The 19,481-nt window shown below is 42.5% G+C and overlaps 1 protein-coding gene across 9 annotated transcripts in view; it reads right to left on the reverse strand.

Annotated features, from left to right (window-relative positions):
* JADE1 (jade family PHD finger 1) overlaps positions 1-17,463 on the reverse strand; it is a 55,940-nt gene extending 38,477 nt beyond the window's left edge. For 3 of the 9 annotated variants that reach the window (XM_017646723.3, XM_073237046.1, XM_073237045.1), the window contains exon 1: positions 964-1,041. Coding sequence is in view for 6 of the 9 variants with exons in the window: in XM_036997864.2 (XP_036853759.1) it covers positions 964-1,041; positions 15,328-15,346 (97 nt within the window). In the remaining 3 variants the exon portion in view is untranslated. Of the gene's footprint in view, positions 1-963; positions 1,042-9,397; positions 9,518-15,327; positions 15,725-15,777; positions 15,883-16,836; positions 17,140-17,245 lie in introns of those variants that run through there. The other 6 variants (XM_036997865.2, XM_036997869.2, XM_036997866.2 and 3 more) reach the window with 6 other exon arrangements.
* Between the last annotated feature and the right edge of the window lie 2,018 nt (positions 17,464-19,481).

The raw sequence follows: 19,481 nt of genomic DNA on the forward strand, positions 1-19,481 counted from the left end.
GAACCCTGTTTGTCTAAAAGCTATTTCTTTCTTCAGGACATGACCAACTTTCACCTCCTTTATAAAGGCAGTTTCCCTGGCCCTGTCCCCCTCTGAATTTGTGCCTACAAAGATAAATTTCCACAGTGCATCAAAAAGACATCTCTATCACTGCTCTGATGACCTTCTATCAGAGCTGGACTCTGCATATGTCTGAGACAGTTTCTTGAAAGGCCCAATACCTTTCCCTTCATGCAACAGAGCAAGTATCCTTTCAAGGTTTCCCAAGTTTATATGTAATACAAAACATAAACTAAAGGGCTCAAGCACTGTGCTAGGGACAAAACTCCCTTGTTATCTATGTGAGGAGAGCTCTTCTCCAGGTAGCAGGTTAGCTTCTCAAAGCACAGTCACTGTATGATGTTTATTCTGACTGCCTGGAAGCCAACTAACTTCTGGTTTTCTGCTGCACCATGAAAATATGAGGTGCCAGAGTGCTGGGATGCAGACATTAAATACAGTCACATTAAGATCAAGTGAAGCACGCTGACTTGCGACCTACTAAAAGCCTGTGCTTAATATTTTCAAATCACACTAGGCAGCTCTCAATCTCTTTGTATCAGGTTGGACTAGCTAGTAATTAACCGGCTTTGATTAAGTTCCCTTTTCATAAAGACCAACTGTGAAGTGCCATAAAGGATCTTTTTCCTAAACAGACACACCAGCGACTCCTGGAACTGAAATACTCATGGTGGGATCACAAACAGAAGCCTGAGGAATGCCCACCTGCAGTCAACCTTACCGGGAAAGATTTGCTTACAGACCTACAGTATCACAGTCAGATGTGTTTCCCCAGGCCTTGGCTTTCTCTGACCTGCCTGATGTGAGAAGAGCCTGGGCTATTTAAAGCCTTACATTAAAAGATCATGTTTTTACACTGCCCCAAACCCTAGTAGGCTCCAAGAACAACAGAGCAGGACTTACTGCCATTGTCATCAGAATCCTCACTGCTGCTGGGAAGGCGACCTCGTTTCATGATCTCCCCGGGAAACAGCAGGCAGCCTGCAAAGCAATGAGACAGCACTTAACCCAAGATGATAATACACAATCATCAAGTTGTGCTGTAGACAGCAGCCCAGGATTTACAGCACACAGAGGCAAACAATTGGCTTTAAGTAGCATTTGAATTGTAAACAGTAAAAAGACCAAAGACACATAATTAGGTACAATCATTAACAGAACAGGTTCAAAAAGGAGGGGAGCATGGAGAAGCCACCTATCAGGAGGTCTCCCAAAGGTGCCATGTTTCTCTCATTCCTGTGACATTATCACTACAACTACTCCACGAGTCTTCAGCTGACTGGCGGCAAGCACTGCAGAAAAAAACCCACAGCAATGAACAGAGCGCTTGCTCACTGCAGACAGATTCATATTTTACGCATGTGTTGGGGGCTGCGATGGGGCTGCGCCTGAATGTGTGAATATTTACACTGCATTGGGCATGATTATGCTTCTCAGGCAAATTTTCCTAAAAATAATCCTAAAAGCCCAATAACCTAGAGTTGTAGGAACAAAACAGGGTGTTGGAAATCCAACTGCCTCCTCTCGCCATCTCCAAACCCTCATGGAACAGGAAGGGACCACAGACATCATATAAATTGATCCACTTACTCATTAGGAAACTGAAGCCAAAAAATGCTTAAGCAGTGACTTGCCCAAGGTCACAATGTGGGTGGGGAGCCTCAAATTGCAAATCCAGTTCCACTGTACTTCACCCCACCTCCTTTCAGGCCCAGTCCAACCTAGCTTAGCTAAACTTGGAAAGCAGTTCACTTAGTTCCTCAACCCACCTTTCTAACTCCTTGAAGGCACCAGGGGAAAACAGGCCTCCGGTGCTACCAAGTAAAAGAAAGACTGCACTTAGGGAAAAGAGCACTGGACGGAGACTGGCCATCACTGAGCTTATAAAATTATAAAGATGGACCTGGGGCTGTAATCACACAGGGCAGCTCTCAACTAATCCAAAAAGCTCTTCCCAACTTGTTAAACACCTTGATATCTTTAGGGCCCTGATCTTGCTGCAGATCAGTGATTCCCAATGAGAGAGGAGGGCTTTTCAAATCAGAAGAAGTACCCAACCTCCCCTTCACCCACAGCACTACATTACACTGTTTCCAAGATTGTGGCACACAGGAACAGTGGAGAAAAATGTAGAGAACCACTGTGATAGAACAAGACAGGAATTAAAAACCCAAAGTTTCACAGTAAATTCTCCCGTGAAAGGCAGAAAACACATTGTCTAATGAAATGCAGTCTTTTCCCACCTGCAAAACAGACTGACATGATTCATTCAGATACTCAAGCCCCTACTTTCTAATTCCAGTATTTTGTATTTTCTTTCTAAGATACCCAGTTATGGTTTGTGCAGTTTTGTTAACAAAACTGATTCTTTAAGAATCATTAAAAGAATTTACCAAGCTCTGGTCTGGGCTACCTTGTAAGTTTCACACTATGGGAAAGGGCAATACAGTCCTAAGTACAGTCCTAAAAACGCACCCCACCCTTTTTCTGCAAAGCCCCATTCACCCATAACCCTAACACCCAGCAACCTACAGCTCAGCCTGGGGCAGGCACACTTCAGTGGAAACCATCTGACAAACACCTGTGGCCCACTCCCCACTTGAAATGACTGTCGTCTTCCTTCCCTTTTCACCATATGCTGAAAACACCGACTGCTGACAGCTCGACTCTCCCTCAAACTCCTCCAACCACTCGGGCTCCCCCAAGGATCCAACGCGGGGAACAAGGAGGGGAAGGAAAAGCAAAAGACCACTCATTCTGAACAAAAACTTTAACTCCCTAAAGCCTGTTACAAGAGAGCTTTAAAAATCAAAAGAAAAAAAGCGCTACCTAAAGAGGAATTCCTTTAAAGTACCAATGTGATGTGATACAGCAAGAAGAATGCAGTTCCCCCTCTTGAACGGATGTGAGATCTGTGAGGATTACGAGGCTAAGAAGGCCCATAAAACACTCCCCAGCTAGCAAAGAGGAAACAAATGCTGATTACATCTTCATTGATTCGGACAACTTAAATTCACCTAAACAGAGGAGCTGTAGAACTCAGTATCGTTTTGAATCAGATTGCCTTCCTCCCAGCTTTCACACTCCCAGAGAAAGCACTTACCTCAAAAGTCACTAAATGAAAAATGCAAGCATTGGACAAAACAGTATGGTGCTCCTAAATACATATTAATACTCTCTCAAGCAAAATTACCCAAGTAAAAGAAGAATAAAAAACAGGATTTTCCTTCTAATGAATTCCATTTTCATCCACCCTGAAAGATCTTGAGTAATGAAGGCTGAGAATGCTATATTGCACTTCTCTGGGGCACCTGGTACAGTAATGGGGCTGGTGCACAGCACATTTCCTCCTCTGTGGCTCTAATGTACTTTAACTTTGACATCAGGCTGATTTATCTCACCTGGGGTTACCTGTTCTATCAAGAAATCAAAGTACACGTTACTGTCTTTAATACACAACACACTGGTTGTATGCTGCAAACATCCATCCAATACAAGCCAGTGGGAGAGCAGAGGGCCCTCTGTATTATTTTGCTCTTAGGGCAATGGCTGATGATCATCTAGATGCCAATAGGATAACTAATAACTATTAGAGCTACTCACAATACTGCAGTGAAAACAAGAAAATGTAAGAGTATATATGCACCCCTCAAATATCTGAATACCTAATATATTAGGAAGTGCTGGAGGGAAGTAACTGCCCCTAGCCTCATGAAGCTTCTGGTCTAGTTAAGGAAACAGACAAATCAACCAGAATTCAATATGGTTAGGGTCTGACAGGGGTAAACACCGGAATCCATAGGGACAGAGGCTGATGGAATCAGGGAAAGAGCAGAGTCCTGAAAAACGAAGGGGTAGCCAGAAAAGGAAGCACATTTTGGGCAAAGCATAGTGTTTAACAACAAATTTATAGTCTACAGTATTTCTCTGCACAGTATCTTCACATTCAGAATCTTATATTTGCTCATTTCTTTACACATACACATCCCTTCTTACCTTATATCCAACTGACAAGACTTGTCGATTCATAACATATGACCCCTGCAAGTCCCCCTACTGTCCACAGGTTAGTCTTCACCTATACCTAGACTACTATACACACTACCCTTCCATTCTCCATGCCTGCAAATTTTTACCCCTTCCAATTATTCAGTAAATTAATTCTCCCCATGAGGGTAACCTCATTAAGCTATTTTCTATGCAGATCTCTCCCTCTGTTTCACACTGCCTTTCACACTTGCAGGGTCCAAGCAAGAAACTCAGAAGCCTGGCCCCTCTCAGCTCTACCCAGGCATCTACCCCAACAAACCCTCAGGACCAGTTTGCCTCACCTGGGCCAGGCCTCTGCCCTTGAAAAAACCTCTGCCTTCAGTTCTCAGCCTCTGCTAATATCTGTCCTCTGCACTTTGCTCCACACCTGTCCTCTTGTCCGGGGATCAGCTTGAAGCCACTAAGCATGTACACCCTTTCAATTAAAAGCACTTACATTCTGAACCATTCATTTCATTTTTTTCTTCTTTTTGAAGTTTTTCACCCTGCTTTTTAAATGCAGTTCTTTTTTTAATAGCCAGTCAAGTCCTGCCTTGCATCATCACTTAAGTGTTCCATATTATGTGTGTCTCTAAAAGCTTACAAATTCTGGAGAAGAGAGATCCTCTCAAATTAGACGTGAAATTAAGACATCACAGAAAGGGTCTTAAAGCAAAACAAGGCCTCATAAGGCCACTACAACAGATGCACCCGGAATTCTCTGGGTCCAGTCCTCAACAAAGCTTATCCTACATTCTGTCTACGTTCATCAAAACTGACTCAAAAGTGATGCAACTTACAGGAGCTCGGAGTGTCCAATTTTCCATGAGAAGCACAGCTAGGCAGACAAAAATAGTAATTATTGGGCATTAGGGACTTTGCCCAAAAAGAGGAAGACTACCTAAGAAGCCTGATATTAATCACAGCACTACAAAGGCCAAGTGAGCAGAGGTCATCGGCCCAAGACCCTGGCTAGATCAATCAAGTGACAACTTTCGGCACTTCCATCTCCCCCATCAGGAGAGTTGTGCCAAGACAAGCAGGCACGTGTGAGCTGCTCAGGGTACCATCTTCCCAGGAAGCACAGGTACCTTCCTACCAAATCCCTATTGGTTACATGCGAATCACTGCCCTTCAATTTCTTCTGTCACTTTAGTTAATGGAGATTAGCTAATAAACTATCCAAGTAAAACTGTATCAATTTAGATGCCAGAGATATGCTGAACGAGATATGGACTGGCCCACAGGGAGACACAGTAAGCAAGAAGCTGAAAAGCAGCTACAGTGAGGGGACTCCTCTTTGAGTTTGCCTCCGGGATTACCTTCCGTGGACTCAGGGGGTTATGGGATATGCAGAGACACTAAGGTACCTCAAAACCTTGAAACTTGTTTCCTTGAATTGAAACTGGGGGAAAAAATGAGCATGAGCTAAGTTAAGAGCAGCCTTTATAACTGAAGGAATCCTCCACCTCCTCCAGGTGGCTCTGGAATTTTAAGTGAACAAGTTCAGTGACCTGGGTGGGGTTCCAGAGGCATGACTGGTATGTGATTTGAAGGGAGAAAGAATGAGAAATGACCTTCAGGACATAGAGAGAAAGACTTTTACAAAAGAATAAGATGATTAAGAATTTGAGGATGTTTATTCAATATTATTATTGGGAAAAAGTGACTGATTGAGGAAAACAAACTATCCGGTTACTAAAACTACTCTCTGTGGTAGAACAGGGACCATTTATCAGGCCATACACTCTACAGCTATTAAGGATTACACCCTAGTGACTAATTATCTTAGGGCTCATATGCAGAATGTCTGGTTTCTTCCTCAAAATATCAATTTTATCTACTGTTTTCATTCATATTTATTTCACTCTTCAGAAGTTCTAAAAGGTAATCAGTTAAAGACCTCTACATCTTTCTTCTCTATGTATCACCTACTGCAATGCTATGCATTAAAATAACTATTGGATAAATGATCCAAGTTCCTGTACATAAACTGTATCCTATGCTCATTCAGCTTTTTATTTGAGTTGCTTTCACTTTAATACCTAATTGACCTTTTAACTGCAGTAACTTCAATTACATTACCTTTAAACTTATTGGTGTTTCTTTCATTCTCTGTCAAAGTAAATAATACAATATCTGAAAGTACTATATTAAAAATGTACTTAGAAAATGTGTAATATAAAAAATGTATATTAAACAATGTATTTTCAGACACCAAGTTGTCCTACCTAAAAAGTATTTTCTGTTCCGGTTTGCTAAATTCACTCAATTTGAATATTACTTTTAAACACTATATATTTGATCATTTTATTCCTAAATTATTGATCATAGACTTAATCCCCTTCCTCACAAAAAAAAAGACTCACATTTTCTTAATAGGTCACCTTCTTGTCTTCTCTGGAGTACAGTAGCCAATGTAATAAAGTACCCAAATACAGTAATGACCTATACCTCACAGTAATTCCTATCTCTAAATGTGAAAGAAATCCAAAAATTCATACCTCAGTTTTTAAGCAAACACTAATCAACTAGATAGATAATGCTGCCAATTTGAAAACTTCCTATTCACATGCTCACAGAAAATCTAAAACTACCAGAGTGACTATAATTCAAACCCAGATTTCACACTTTAAGCGAAGGGTTATATCTGGTCAAAAAAAAAATAGTCACAGATTTGATTTAACTGACAAACTGCTTAGAAATTAAGTGAAGTTTAACCTTATCTAAATATTTCAACCAAAAAAAATGGCACTTTTAAAAATATATCCTTTATAATGTCATACATCAAAATGTGTTTAAAGAAAATGTTGCCCAAGCTACTATAGAGCCTTTGCAAATATGTCACACTTGAAAATGTTCAGCTGAAAAGTTTATATTAGCAATAGATAACCATCTCTCCCCAAAAAATTATAACTGACCAGATAATCATAACTAAAATATTTACTTCTATAAACATTACTTTATACATAAGTATAAAGCCCAAGTACTGTTAACACATTAATTCACTATAAATTCTGTATATTTTTAAACTCAGACTTTAAAAGTCAATAAAAGCATTTTTCAAGATTTTAAGGAATTTGTAAATTTAAGTGGTTCTAAATGAATCACAAACAGCTCCTATTTGCCAATTCATAAATAATCGAGTCCCTGCTTCTGAGCTCTAAAAACCTATTAAACCCCTCTCAGGTCTCTGTAATTGCTGACTCAATCAGAATCAGCAACTAAAGAGCAGGTATGACAAAACATTCCAATCATTTGTAGTTGGAATGGTTTTTGTTTTTGTTTTTAATTTCCTTTGACATGGGAGTAAATGAATTCACACCCAAATAATAAAGGTAGCACCATGGCCTCCCATCTTGAGCTTCTATCCCCATTTCCATCTACTCAGAATTCCTTTCTCTTAGATACACAGGCAAACTGCAGGGAGGGTGGGGGTCGGGACAGAAATACAGGCCCATTTATATAAAAAAAGTTGGAAGGAACAAAATATATACACCAAGTGCTTGCACATTCATGAAAAATTTCTGAAGAACATAAAGTTTAGTAGTGTTTATCTAAAAAATGTGACCAAAGTGTTTCAGATAGAATGGATTGGTAACTCTTACTTCTCTTTATGTATGACCTTTTATGTTATTTTAATTTTTTACCATGATCCTATACTACTTCTATAATGGCAAAGATTTAAAACCTAAAACCTTTCTTCCCTGCTCCTCGCCATATATTATATATAAGACCCTGAGAGCACAATTTCTGGGTCCCATTCAAAGCACCAGCCTAAAATGAGCAGCAATCAATAAACTATGTATATTCCACCTCCTTCCTGAGATGAAGTGCCAAAGTGTTGTCTTGCTTCAAAAGAATACCTGATGGAATGCTGCAAAAGGAAAAAATTAGAAAAGGTACTGGGATAATACTGTAGAATGTTATTATCACTCACTCATTATTTACTTCAAAAGCAAGTTTTCAAAACATATATAACAATAGCCAATGCCAGTAGCAGGTCTCTAAAAATATATGCAGTAAGAATAGAAAAAAACTAACCCAGACAGAAAAACAAGGGTTTAAACTACCTTTAAAGAATAAACACTCAACTTCCTAACCATTTCAAGAGCAGTACTATTTTGGAAAAAAAATTAAAAAGCTACATTCCAGAGATGGCTACCAAATACACCATTTCCTCCACCCATGGCAGGCATGGTTAATAAAATAGGTCATTTTTTTTCCCACAAACCCAAACATGACTTCAGAGTCCTCCTTAACACAGGGCTCTCAGTTAGAATTCACATGGCAGATAAAGCCTATTTGTTCTATAGATCCAATTCTTCTTTTCACAGTTTTTTGGACAATTTGCCAGGGAAAAACTAAGGTAAGACCAGTATCTTCAGAATATATGAGAACAAAGTTTTTTCTAAAGCATTTCATTGAAATCAGACATTTGTGTTTCATTCTGCCTTAGGTCTATGAACTACCCAAATTCTAATTTAAAGTCACATACACACACACGTACATAACCCTACCTTCAGGTCAAACTCTAAAGTTCACTAAAAAATAACACTTAAACAAATGTCAAAGGAGATAGTTTCTGAATGAACCAAGGTAAGGATAAGGATGGAAGGAGACCACAACCCCTATTCCATGCTTTGAAGAGTAAGTCAGTAAATGCAAAGCCTCTACAGGGTAATTTTAAAAGATTTTTAAATGCTCAAACCAGATGTTCTTATACAGGATATACAAAGCAGCTTCTGAACAAACCAGACTCAACCAGCTAATGACAATTACACTGCACACAGACTGAAATGCAGCTGTTTTGAGGAACTTTGTTCCTTACTTATAGCCAGTTGTCAGAAACTATCAGTTACCACTAACAATGTTAAGTCACCAAAAATTTTTAAAGCACTGTTTAAAAAAAAGAAATGAGACTTTCAACATTGTGTATTAGAAGAGGTAGATGACACACTTAAAAACTGCATTTAGACATCATCTGAGTTACATATGGAGACAAACATCGCATCACAGTTGTGAAGTCTTATTATTATGGTGATGGAAACACATGATGGTATCACAATCTAGCAGCAAGGTCTAGAAAGTATTTTGAGTTTAAAGCTGAAAAGAATCTCACCCCATGTACTGTATCTGAAGAAAATCTTCCCAAAAGAAACAAACCCAGAAAAATCAAAACTGTGGCACTGGAGAACACTTCAGAGATAATTTAATCTACCTTTCCTAATCTTAAAGACATATACATTGAATTCTGGAGAAGCTAAGCAGCATGAGCAAAAATGAACAGATAGACCTGGGGCAATACCTGTCTTCAAAAACCAGTTCCCAAAGTGGGTGGGCACTCCTACGTCAGCCACCTCCTCCCAGGTCCATAGACCATGGCCTTTCCACTCCCGGACACCTACTGGGATACAAACAGATTATTTGGGAGATTAAGGCCACGCATTATATGTTAGCCAGTAGCAGACAACCAAAATGTAAACCATGAATAACAGTCTGCTAACTTGGAAACTGAAACATGGTTTCCTGGCAGGCTGATGTTAAGATGGTCGTAAATGCCATTCTGCCTCGTGGTGCATGCAAAAGGTAGAGCTGGAAGAAGAGTGTGCTACTATAGTTCCCCAAATACTATCTCAGGGGTATGAATCCTCTGAGCAGCAGGCATTAACTTCTGATTGGTGTGAGTGACACATGCACTCTACTTGGGGAGAGGTTATCTCCCTCTGTAGGGAACCTCATTTTATAATGTATATCTCCTTACAGAGGGTTTCTTGGCCTGGTCCCCTAGGTGTGCTTCCCTAGGTATACAGGGGCCCATGTCACACATCCTATCATCAAAGGGGATCTAGGAACCAAAGAGTTAAGAGCTACAGCCCTAAGACTAGCCAATTCCTCCCATATTCATCTAACAAACTTCTGACTTCAACTTATTTCAGGTTCCCACCAGAAAGGGAACTCAGCGCCCAACAGAACCAGTCTGGTGAATTGTGTCACACCATAATTCAGAGGTCCACAGCCTGTTTTCGTCTAGTCCCTGAGCTCAGAATGCTTTTTACATATTTAAGTGGTTTGAGGGAGGTAATCAAAAGAGCATTTTAGGGCACAGAGAAATAATACAAATTTCAAATTTCACTCTCTGTAAAGTTTTATTAGAACACAGCCCTGTTCATTCATTTACCTTTTGTCCATTGATTACTTTTGCACTTACAACAGCAGAGTTGAACAGGTGTAACAGAAACCATCAAGCCCACAAAGCCTAAAATATTACTAACTAGCCCTTTACAAAAGTTTACCAATCCCTGCTATAAATCAACACACTGCTTATGATGTTTATAAACTGGCATTATGTATGTATACTGAAATATGAATCAATTACCAGGTCCAGGAAAACTGACAAGTACCCTAAAGCTTACAAAGTTAAGGATCAGACACACTCACTCCTTAAGTAAAAACAGGCAAGAATCAAAAGAGGATAGAAGGCAGGGGAGAGGATACTCTATAAATAAAGAAAGGCTATATCCAGAAACCTGTGAATTTTTCTCAAAGGAAAACCCGTAGGGACCCTACTTGGGACCAGTGTACACAAAGTTATGAAAACTAACAAGCTCCTTACCTGATTTTCAAGCCAATAATCAGTAAGGAGAAAAATGACTTGTAGATAAGCAATGTACCTATAACACATGGTTAACAGTGATGTAAAGAATCAGAGAAAAACCATACAAAGAACTCATCAGAACTGAAACACTATAAACTGGAATCCAAGGATGCACTTAAAGGTACCCATCAAATCCCTTAAATGACATGCAAATTTCAGTGCAACTGGCTTTTTCTGGGGGAGAGATTCCAAAGTGTTCCTCAACTTTTAAAAAGTTACAAACCACCAGTACTCAGCCAATACATCTTGAGAGGATCATTACATCTCAACACTGAAATAACTGATGCTCATAAAGATGACTATGAGTAATCAAGAAAAATCTTATACCATGTACTTTGTGTTAAACAAAAGTAAACCATGCAGCTTGAACTCCAGCAATTAACTCTGCCAATTCTTGCTCCTTGGAGTAAGGAGTTTTAAAAAAAATTCTTTTTTTATCTCATTTTATTCTTCAGTTTGGACCTCAAAACTGAATATTTCACTTAAAACAACTGCTTAGAAACTCTTAAAACCTGTCATTAATTTTTCTAATTAATCAAATTTCCTATGCAGACATTAAATCAGTATTTTTAAATATATTACTGCTAATTAAGTTTTTGAAACAAGAGAAAACTGTTTAATCCCTTCAACAAATAAACCCAAAAGAACTTAAGGTTTTAAAAATTAATTTACTTCTACTGTCCTCAATCCCCTTGTTATGTCTTGATGGTACGTACCTGAAGAACCAAAAGCAAATACTAGGCTGGTGTTAGAGTAATCAAAATTATGGTTCTTGAACATTTGTTAAGTGCACATCATGTACCACTGGTCTAGAGTTAATAAAGGATTTAAAATGGAAATACACAGTTCCTTCCCCAGCAACTACACTTTCCATCTCCTGTCTGGCAATCTTTATTTTTGCTGCTTTCAGGTGAGGAAAACTCTTCCTTAGTAATCATTCATTGCCTAGATAGAGCCACAATACCATGGCCAGAGTCAGGATCAATATCCTTTTAGACTAGATTTTGTCTGTGTTTCTGACACTGGACCCTAGCTAAACTTACAGACAATGTCACTTCACTCAAAAGTAAAAAGCCCTCAAGGGCCACCCTTGCATTCATTAAGAATGCAGAGTAACTTATTCTACCAGAGCCCACCAACTGCAAAACATCAGAACATACACCCATCATGATCACAAATATTTTTGTGTAAGTTCACCATGCAAATGAACATAGACTCAATTCAGTCTCAACTTTCTAATATAACATACTACAAAAAATAAATATTGTCCAAATTTTAAAGACATGATCACAAAGTCCTGCAAGATCTTCAAAATGGAGAAAATACACTGAACACTGGAAACTTTGAAGGAAACAACTTACTCAGAAATTAACATACTTTCCCAGTTAAGGTTCTACCAGGCTTCTGATACCATCTAAGAAACCAATTTTAAGCAAAGCCACCCTTAAAATATATATATATATATATATATATATATTTAAGTACTGTTGAATACGGTGCCAATACTCTAATTTATAACTCTGGACAGGGAGGGTAGTTCAATACCAGTGTAACTCTGACTGAACAATCAAACCAAACTTTCCCATACCAATCTAAACAAAAAGCAAGATGAAATAGCCAAGATGGCATGTTTTCCTCCAAGGATGTCTATTTTATTAGTCTTGTGGGAAAAGTAGGTTTATAATGCAAACTCTGACACACCATTAACTAATGGTATAACAGGTGCCCCATAATACTAAGGGAAGAGCTTTACCGACAGGAAAGAAGAAAATTATGAGATTCATATGCCTCCTCCTCACTCCTGGCAAGTCCTAAAGATACAGGATATGATCAGTGTTTTGATGCCAAGTCAGTACTGAAACACAAATTATTGATAATTCTTTTTCCAACAAGTCTGTAGATAAATACATCAGGCAGATTATTTTTCAAGCAGGTAATCTCCAAATCTGAAACTTCCAAATTACAGTAAAATGCTATTTTGATTTCCAACTTTCTAAAACTCCAGTCATGAATAAACACCAAGGCTTGTCTGTCAAAAAGTTACTACGATTAAAATCTACTTACAGAAGATAGCCAAATGCAATAGGTGATCCTCAATTGGACAATTTTAGATAGAGCTGCTGTCATACTTTGCAACCAACTGAATTCCCAGTTATAGAAGGGATGAAAACTTACCAAGCTAGATGACAGGGGAAAAAAAGAAACCCTCCTTACAGAACTGTATGTACAGCATGGTCTCATTTTTTGATAAAACACACATATGCATAGACTGGAAATAATCTGGAAATGCAATTATCTGGAAAGTGATACAATGACGATCTCTGGGTGGTATGAATGTGTTATATTTGTTTCTCTTTATTTCTGGTTTTCAACAATATACATGTAACACCACTTTTGTAATACTTTAAGGGGTTCTTAAAGTTAAAAATCAGTATTTAGAAATGCCTACTGTAGGTGAGACACAAGGAGATCAACATTAAGTCCTTCAAAGTTTTTTTAACCTTCCCCCAAGCCTCTGGCCTAAGAAACAGTTTGCTTCTGAAATATAACATTTCCTTAAACTTCAAAGAGTTTTTTTTTGTTTTGTTATCGCTCTCATCTCACTCTCAGGCACACTTACTTTTTTCAGTTTTCCTTGTATGTCTGCTCTTTCAACACTGGTAATTTATATAAGCCTTAAACACTCATTTATAGGCTGAAAACCTGTCAAGTGACAAAGAACTAATAATGTTGTGTTTTTTTCCCTTTTAAATGGACATATATCTAGCTTTATCGATGTTAAAATCTCTGTGGCAACCCCCGCACCCTCCTAACTTTTCTTAAAAGGAAAAAACCTATGATCTTAAGATGGAATCAAGTTCAAGTACACTGCATGCCAGGCAACTCTCTGGCTTGTATATAGATGAAGATATGAGGAAACATAACACTTAAAACAGTTGAAAGTTGCATTTGCTCTAGACATAGAAATAAAAATGGTAGGTCAGGTCCACATATAAAATGTCATACACACACAAAAAAATACATGAAAACTTAAGGACACCAATCAGAAAGCCATCTGATTTAAAAATTAAATGAGGCTGAAATCCTTGAAATAAAAAGGGCAATAAAAATTGAGTTGCAGGTATTTGCTACATAGTGCGACCCACAGAACACCCTATACATCTCTCCAATATGTGTTGCCTACTCTACTACAAATCACTGTACCCAAAATATTAAGTCAATGGTTACATTGAACGCTTCGTTTCTCTTACCTAGAGATGGATTAGCTGTGATTTGATCAAAAGGTGATTTCCTATAGTAATCTCTAATCATTGGTGGATCACTACCCAAAGCAGCTTTCAGGGAAATAATTTATCTGTATCTTAAAACTTGTTCATTAGTTGTGAAAGGTATTATCAGCCTTGAGCTTCAAGTAACTAGAGAGCTAGCCTTTCACTGATGGTCTTCTGAAAAGAAAAAATAGCTCACCTAATAAAAACCTTTGGGAAAGCAGCCCCTAGGCATGTCCATTAGTGGAAACCTCAGCTTCTCTTCCAGTCTCCTAAAAATGTAGCTGGCTTAAGTCGTTGAACTGCAGCTATCATTTTACAAAAAGAAAATTTTAATTCCCTCTTGGTTGGGGCAAACAGAGGGCGACAGACCCTCGCCCTCACTGCAGCGAGGTGGGGCGCCTGCCTCCGCATTACTAGAAAGCCAGCCAAAGCTGCTTTTAAACGGTCTTCGGGTGGCGACGCATTACTAACGGGTTTTGAAGGCATGTTTAAATCGCCCGCTTTTTTGTGTGCTCGTTGCATTCACGCGGCGCCAGGACTGTGGCCGCCCCCGCGAGCCCCGACCGGGAGAAGGGTGGGAAACCCGGCACCGGGGGTTGGGAGACAGGGGAGCATCCTGAGGGGAGGCGCTGAGAAGAGGCGGCCCGGGGTGAGGAGAAAAGGGTGGGTAGCCCATGTGGGAGGCCGCGGGAGTACATGGTGCGCGGGGGGAAGAGGGCTGCGGGGAGCTGGGCCGCCGCCCCGCACCGCGGAACGCTTGTCGCGGCTCCGCCGCCCGCTGGGGCGCGCGCAGGGCCGCGGCTCCGCACGGAGCCGACCCCTCCCTTCTCTCTCCCTCCGCCTCGCCCTCCTCCTCCCGAGACGACAGAAACAACAGCGCGGGAGGAGGGGAAAGTAACTCCCGGCACCTCCGCCGGAATAATCCTCGGTGCAGTGATGGCACCTTCTCGGGGCAAAACCAAGCCCGCCACCTCCGCAGCGGCGTCCCCTCCGCCGCCCTCTCCATTTGAAAGTGGCCATCCCCCGCCGCCCCTCCCGCCGCCGCCGCTCCCGCCCCGCCGCCGCCAGCTGCACCAATCCGCTCGGCCCCAGTTGCAAATCAAACGCTCCCTCGCGTCCAGAAGCTGCATGAGCTCCTGGAAAGGGCCGCGTCGTCCCCCTCCCTGAGTCCCTCCCTGGCGGCACCGTCGGGCTGGGGCTGGCGCGCCACGGAGAACGGTTGTGAAAAGGGAGCGGCGGCGGCGAGCAGCCCGGGGCGGGCTGGGCTCCCGCTCCCGCCCCCAGACAGTTCTGGAAACTGTGCATCACCTCTGCCACAGGAAGCCATCCGGCTGGGAAGGCGGCGCGGAACCAACAAACAAACGCCTGCGGCCGCCCGCCGGAATCGGCGCGAGGACGGCGACGGGCTTCGGTCCGTTCCCTGGGCGGGGGCGCTCCGGCCGCCCCCGCGCCGCGGGCTTTGTGCGGGGCCCCCGCGGGGCGGGCGGGGCGGGCCAAGCGTTACCCCCCGCTCCACAACCTCCCACCCCGGGCCCCCGCGGCGGTGCTGGGACCGTTAGGTGACGCTCCGGAGAAGGCAGTGCCTCGGTCGCCGCCCGCCCCCATCTCCACACGGAGCGGCCTCTCCTCCGCCAGAGGCGGGCTACAAAAGTTGGCCCCCGGGCCACCCAGCACCTGCCCACGTGCCACGGAGGTTCGTTCCCGGGTCTCCCCCGTTCCCTCCCCACCGCCGCCCTCAGCCGCCAGGTCACCTATTACCGGTGGGAGGGGAGAGAGGCCGCTATTTAAACGCCCGCGGAAGTTGAGGCACCCCCACCGGCGGGTGCAGTGCACCTGCCTCCCGTCGCCGCGCTCCGCCACTTTGAGCAGCAGCCAAGTCCTCGGCCCCGCCTCCTGCCTGCAGGCGGGTGGGGGTAGCGGGAAGGAGGTGGAAGGGATCGAATTTCTCCAGCAAATGGGACCGTTCCGACAGGATTCGGTTCCCCGGTCAACATTCCACATTCCATCCCTCTCCCGCATTTGCGAGCCAGCGCCAACAACCCGGAAAGCCTGCCGGCTACCGAACAACAGCGCCCAACTCGCGAACACACTCACAGGCGCAAGGCACGTGCAATGAGGGGCTCTGCAACTTGCAGTCCCGGGGTACACACTGCACGTTCATCTGAGGCAGCAAAGCCCAAGCGACCCCACCCTCACAATTTACAGATGGTGCCAAAGGTTGAAATTTGCAATCCGTTTTTTAAGTTTATGGTTAATTGGCATTTTACCAATGCAACTCCTTCCTAATTTCACCGATGAAGGGTTTTACACTTTACAGGCAGTCTCTGTTAAGTAAAAGGTCTGATCATTGGAAACCCAATTTGCAAGAATCTAATTGTCAAGCTGTCCCTGTTCACTGCCCTTGAATTGATGCAATGAATATTTTGGATGTGTGGTGACGCGAAGACTAGAGCCAGGGCCGCGGCCACCCTGCACAGATGTACCTATACACACACACCTCTGTTTCGATAAACATAGTCGTACCCCCGCCACCACGATCACACACTCTGGATGCATATATGTTCATGGACCTGCGTTCTGCCATCGCCATCTGTCTACCAAGTTGCTACTACGCTCTCCACTTTCATGCAGCTTAATGCACTTAGGCTTTTTTTTAATTCTATAAACTAAAACTAAACTAGGCTTATGTTCCTGAACGCCTTTAAATGACGATTCACCTGAAAACCGCATGTTCTTCACAAATTCGAAAGAAGAAAAAGCTCTAAGTCTTCAGCACCCCCCCCAAAAAAATTGAAAAATAATCGTAATGGAACTTACTGATCCAACACAGATCAATTCTCAGGATCGAAAAATCATCTCCTCCTGCTCCTCTGGCCCCCGCCCCAGCAATGCCCAAGTTACTGGTGGGATAGTAACGCGGCGCTCGGCGGCTGCCGGCCCTCCCTCCTCGCTACATATCGAGAACCCAATCTTTTGGCGCCATATTAATGACGTACTATATTATTTCCACTAGGCAGCGACCTTCGGCATTAAATTACTCCCGAGAACTCCCTAGCAAAGCAACAAAACCATCAAATATGGCTGAGCCTCTAGGCTCGTCCTGCAGCCGCCGCCGCCGCCGCCGCGGGATCGGAACGCGCACTCGGACCCACACGCGGCCACGCGCGGCCACACGCGCGGCGCCCCCCCCCACGCCCGGCGCTCCCCGCGCGGCCCGCGCGCGTACCTGCTGCGGAGAGGTTCGGCGGGGGCGTAGGGCTCCTCGGGGCTCGCTCCGCGCCGCATGAGTTCGGGCCGCGGCCGGCGGACGGTCGGGCGGGCGGGGAGCCGGGTGGGCCCCTGCTCTCGCCGGCGCGCACACAGCCGGCGCTCGCGCAGGGAGGCACTCTCAGACGGGCGTTTGGCTTGTTATGGAGGAAGGACTGTGTGAATCAAACTCATTTCTGGGTCACTGCTGCCACAGGGGGGAGCACTTTAATCCCTTGCCAAAAGGAGAGGGTGGGGACTGGCAAGGCGGAGGGAGCGCGCGGGGAGCCTCCGCGCGGGGGCTCCATCCCCGATTAACTCTTCGCGGCCCTCGCCGCAGCCTGTGGGCCTGCGTTCGCTGGGGTTTGCAAGGAAGGGCACTGTTCAGCTTTTAAAATCTCTTCGTTCACCTCCCTTGTGAGCCTAGAAATTATTGAGGTGTCCCCAAGCAAGGAGGTGGGTTTTTTAATTATCCCCTTCAAACTGTCCCAGTTATAACTTTTGCCTAACAGCAGCACACCTACAAATGGAGTCTTTCGAATTAGTTTAAAATTACGTAGATAAAAATGTGGCTATTAAAGCAAGTAATTTGGGTGAGAGGTTTTATTTTTAGGCTGAATGGCAAAATAAATAGTTCTTTTGTAGTAACAGGGAGTTGAGAATTAGAATGACATTTCTAAATGCAGAGAATCCAATTTTGGAGCCAGAACATATCCTCACCTAAGTTTGTAAAGAACTAATAATTGCAAATAAGCATTAATTCATCAGAAGAGAGTGATTATTTATACACTGACACCATCTTTATGTTAACACAGTATTACAGAACTGAACATGGCCTTCCAAATAGAAGTGAGGCTGACACTAAAACTGGAGTTACAGACCAATATCAAAATTAGTCATCAGAGATTCATTTTGGCGGTATTTATGTGTAAAAATGAGTGGTTACTCCACAAAAGATCCCGAAGAGCCAAAGCAATCCAGCAATCCTGAGAAGGAAAAATAAAGCTGGAGGGATCTCGCTTCCCAACTTCAGCCTCTACTACAAAGCCACAATAATCAAGACAATTTGGTACTGGCACAAGAACAGACCCATAAATCAACAGAACAGACTAAAGAGCCCAGATATAAACCCAAGCATATATGGCAAATTAATATATGATATAGGAGCCATGGATATACAATGGGGAAATAACAGCCTCTTCAATAACTAGTGTTGACAAAACAACAGCTACATCTGAGAGAATGAAACGATTATGGTGTAACTCCATACACAAAAGTATACTTGAAATGGATCAAAGATCTGAATGTAAGTCATGAAACCATAAAACTCTTAGAAGACAACACAGGCAAAAATCTCTTGAATATAAACATAAGCAACATTTTTGTGAACACATCTCGTTGGGCAAAGGAGACAAAAGCAAAACTGAACAAATGGGACTACATCAAACTAAAAAGCTTCTGTACAGCAAAGGACATCATCAGAACAAAAAGGCATCCTACAGTATGGGAGAATATATTCAAAAATGAGATATCCAACAAGGGGTTAAAATCCAAAATATATAAAGAACTCACATGCCTCAACACCCTAAAGCAAATAACCTGATTAAAAAATCTGAACAGACACTTGTCCAAAGAAGAAATTCAAATGGCCATCAGGCACATGAAAAGATGCTCCACACCGCTAATTATCATGGAAATGCAAATTAAAACCGCGATGAGATATCACCTCACACCAGTGAGGATCACCACCATCCAAAAGACAAGGAACAACAAATGCTGGCGAGGATGTGGAGAAAGGGGAACCCTCCTACACTGCTGGTGGGAATGTAAATTAGTTCAACCATTGTGGAAAGCATTATAGAGGTTTCTCAAAAAAATAAAAATAGAAATACCATTTGACCCAGGACTTCCACTTTTAGGAATTTACCCAAAGAAAGCAAGATCTCAGATTCAAAAAGACATATGCACCCCTATGTTTATTGCAGCACTATTTACAATAGCCAAGATATGGAAGCAACCTAAGTGTCCATCAGTAGATGAATGGATAAAGAAGATGTAGTCCATATACACAATGGAATATTATTCAGCCATAAGAAGAAAACAAATCCTACCATTTGCAACAACATGGATGGAGCTAGAGGGGATTATGCTCAGTGAAATAAGTCAGGTGGAGAAAGACAACTACCAAATGATTTCCCTCATTTGTGGAGTATAAC

This window comes from Manis javanica, chromosome 5 (assembly GCF_040802235.1).
Source record: "Manis javanica isolate MJ-LG chromosome 5, MJ_LKY, whole genome shotgun sequence".
In the NCBI taxonomy this organism is placed as follows: Eukaryota; Metazoa; Chordata; class Mammalia; order Pholidota; family Manidae; genus Manis; species Manis javanica.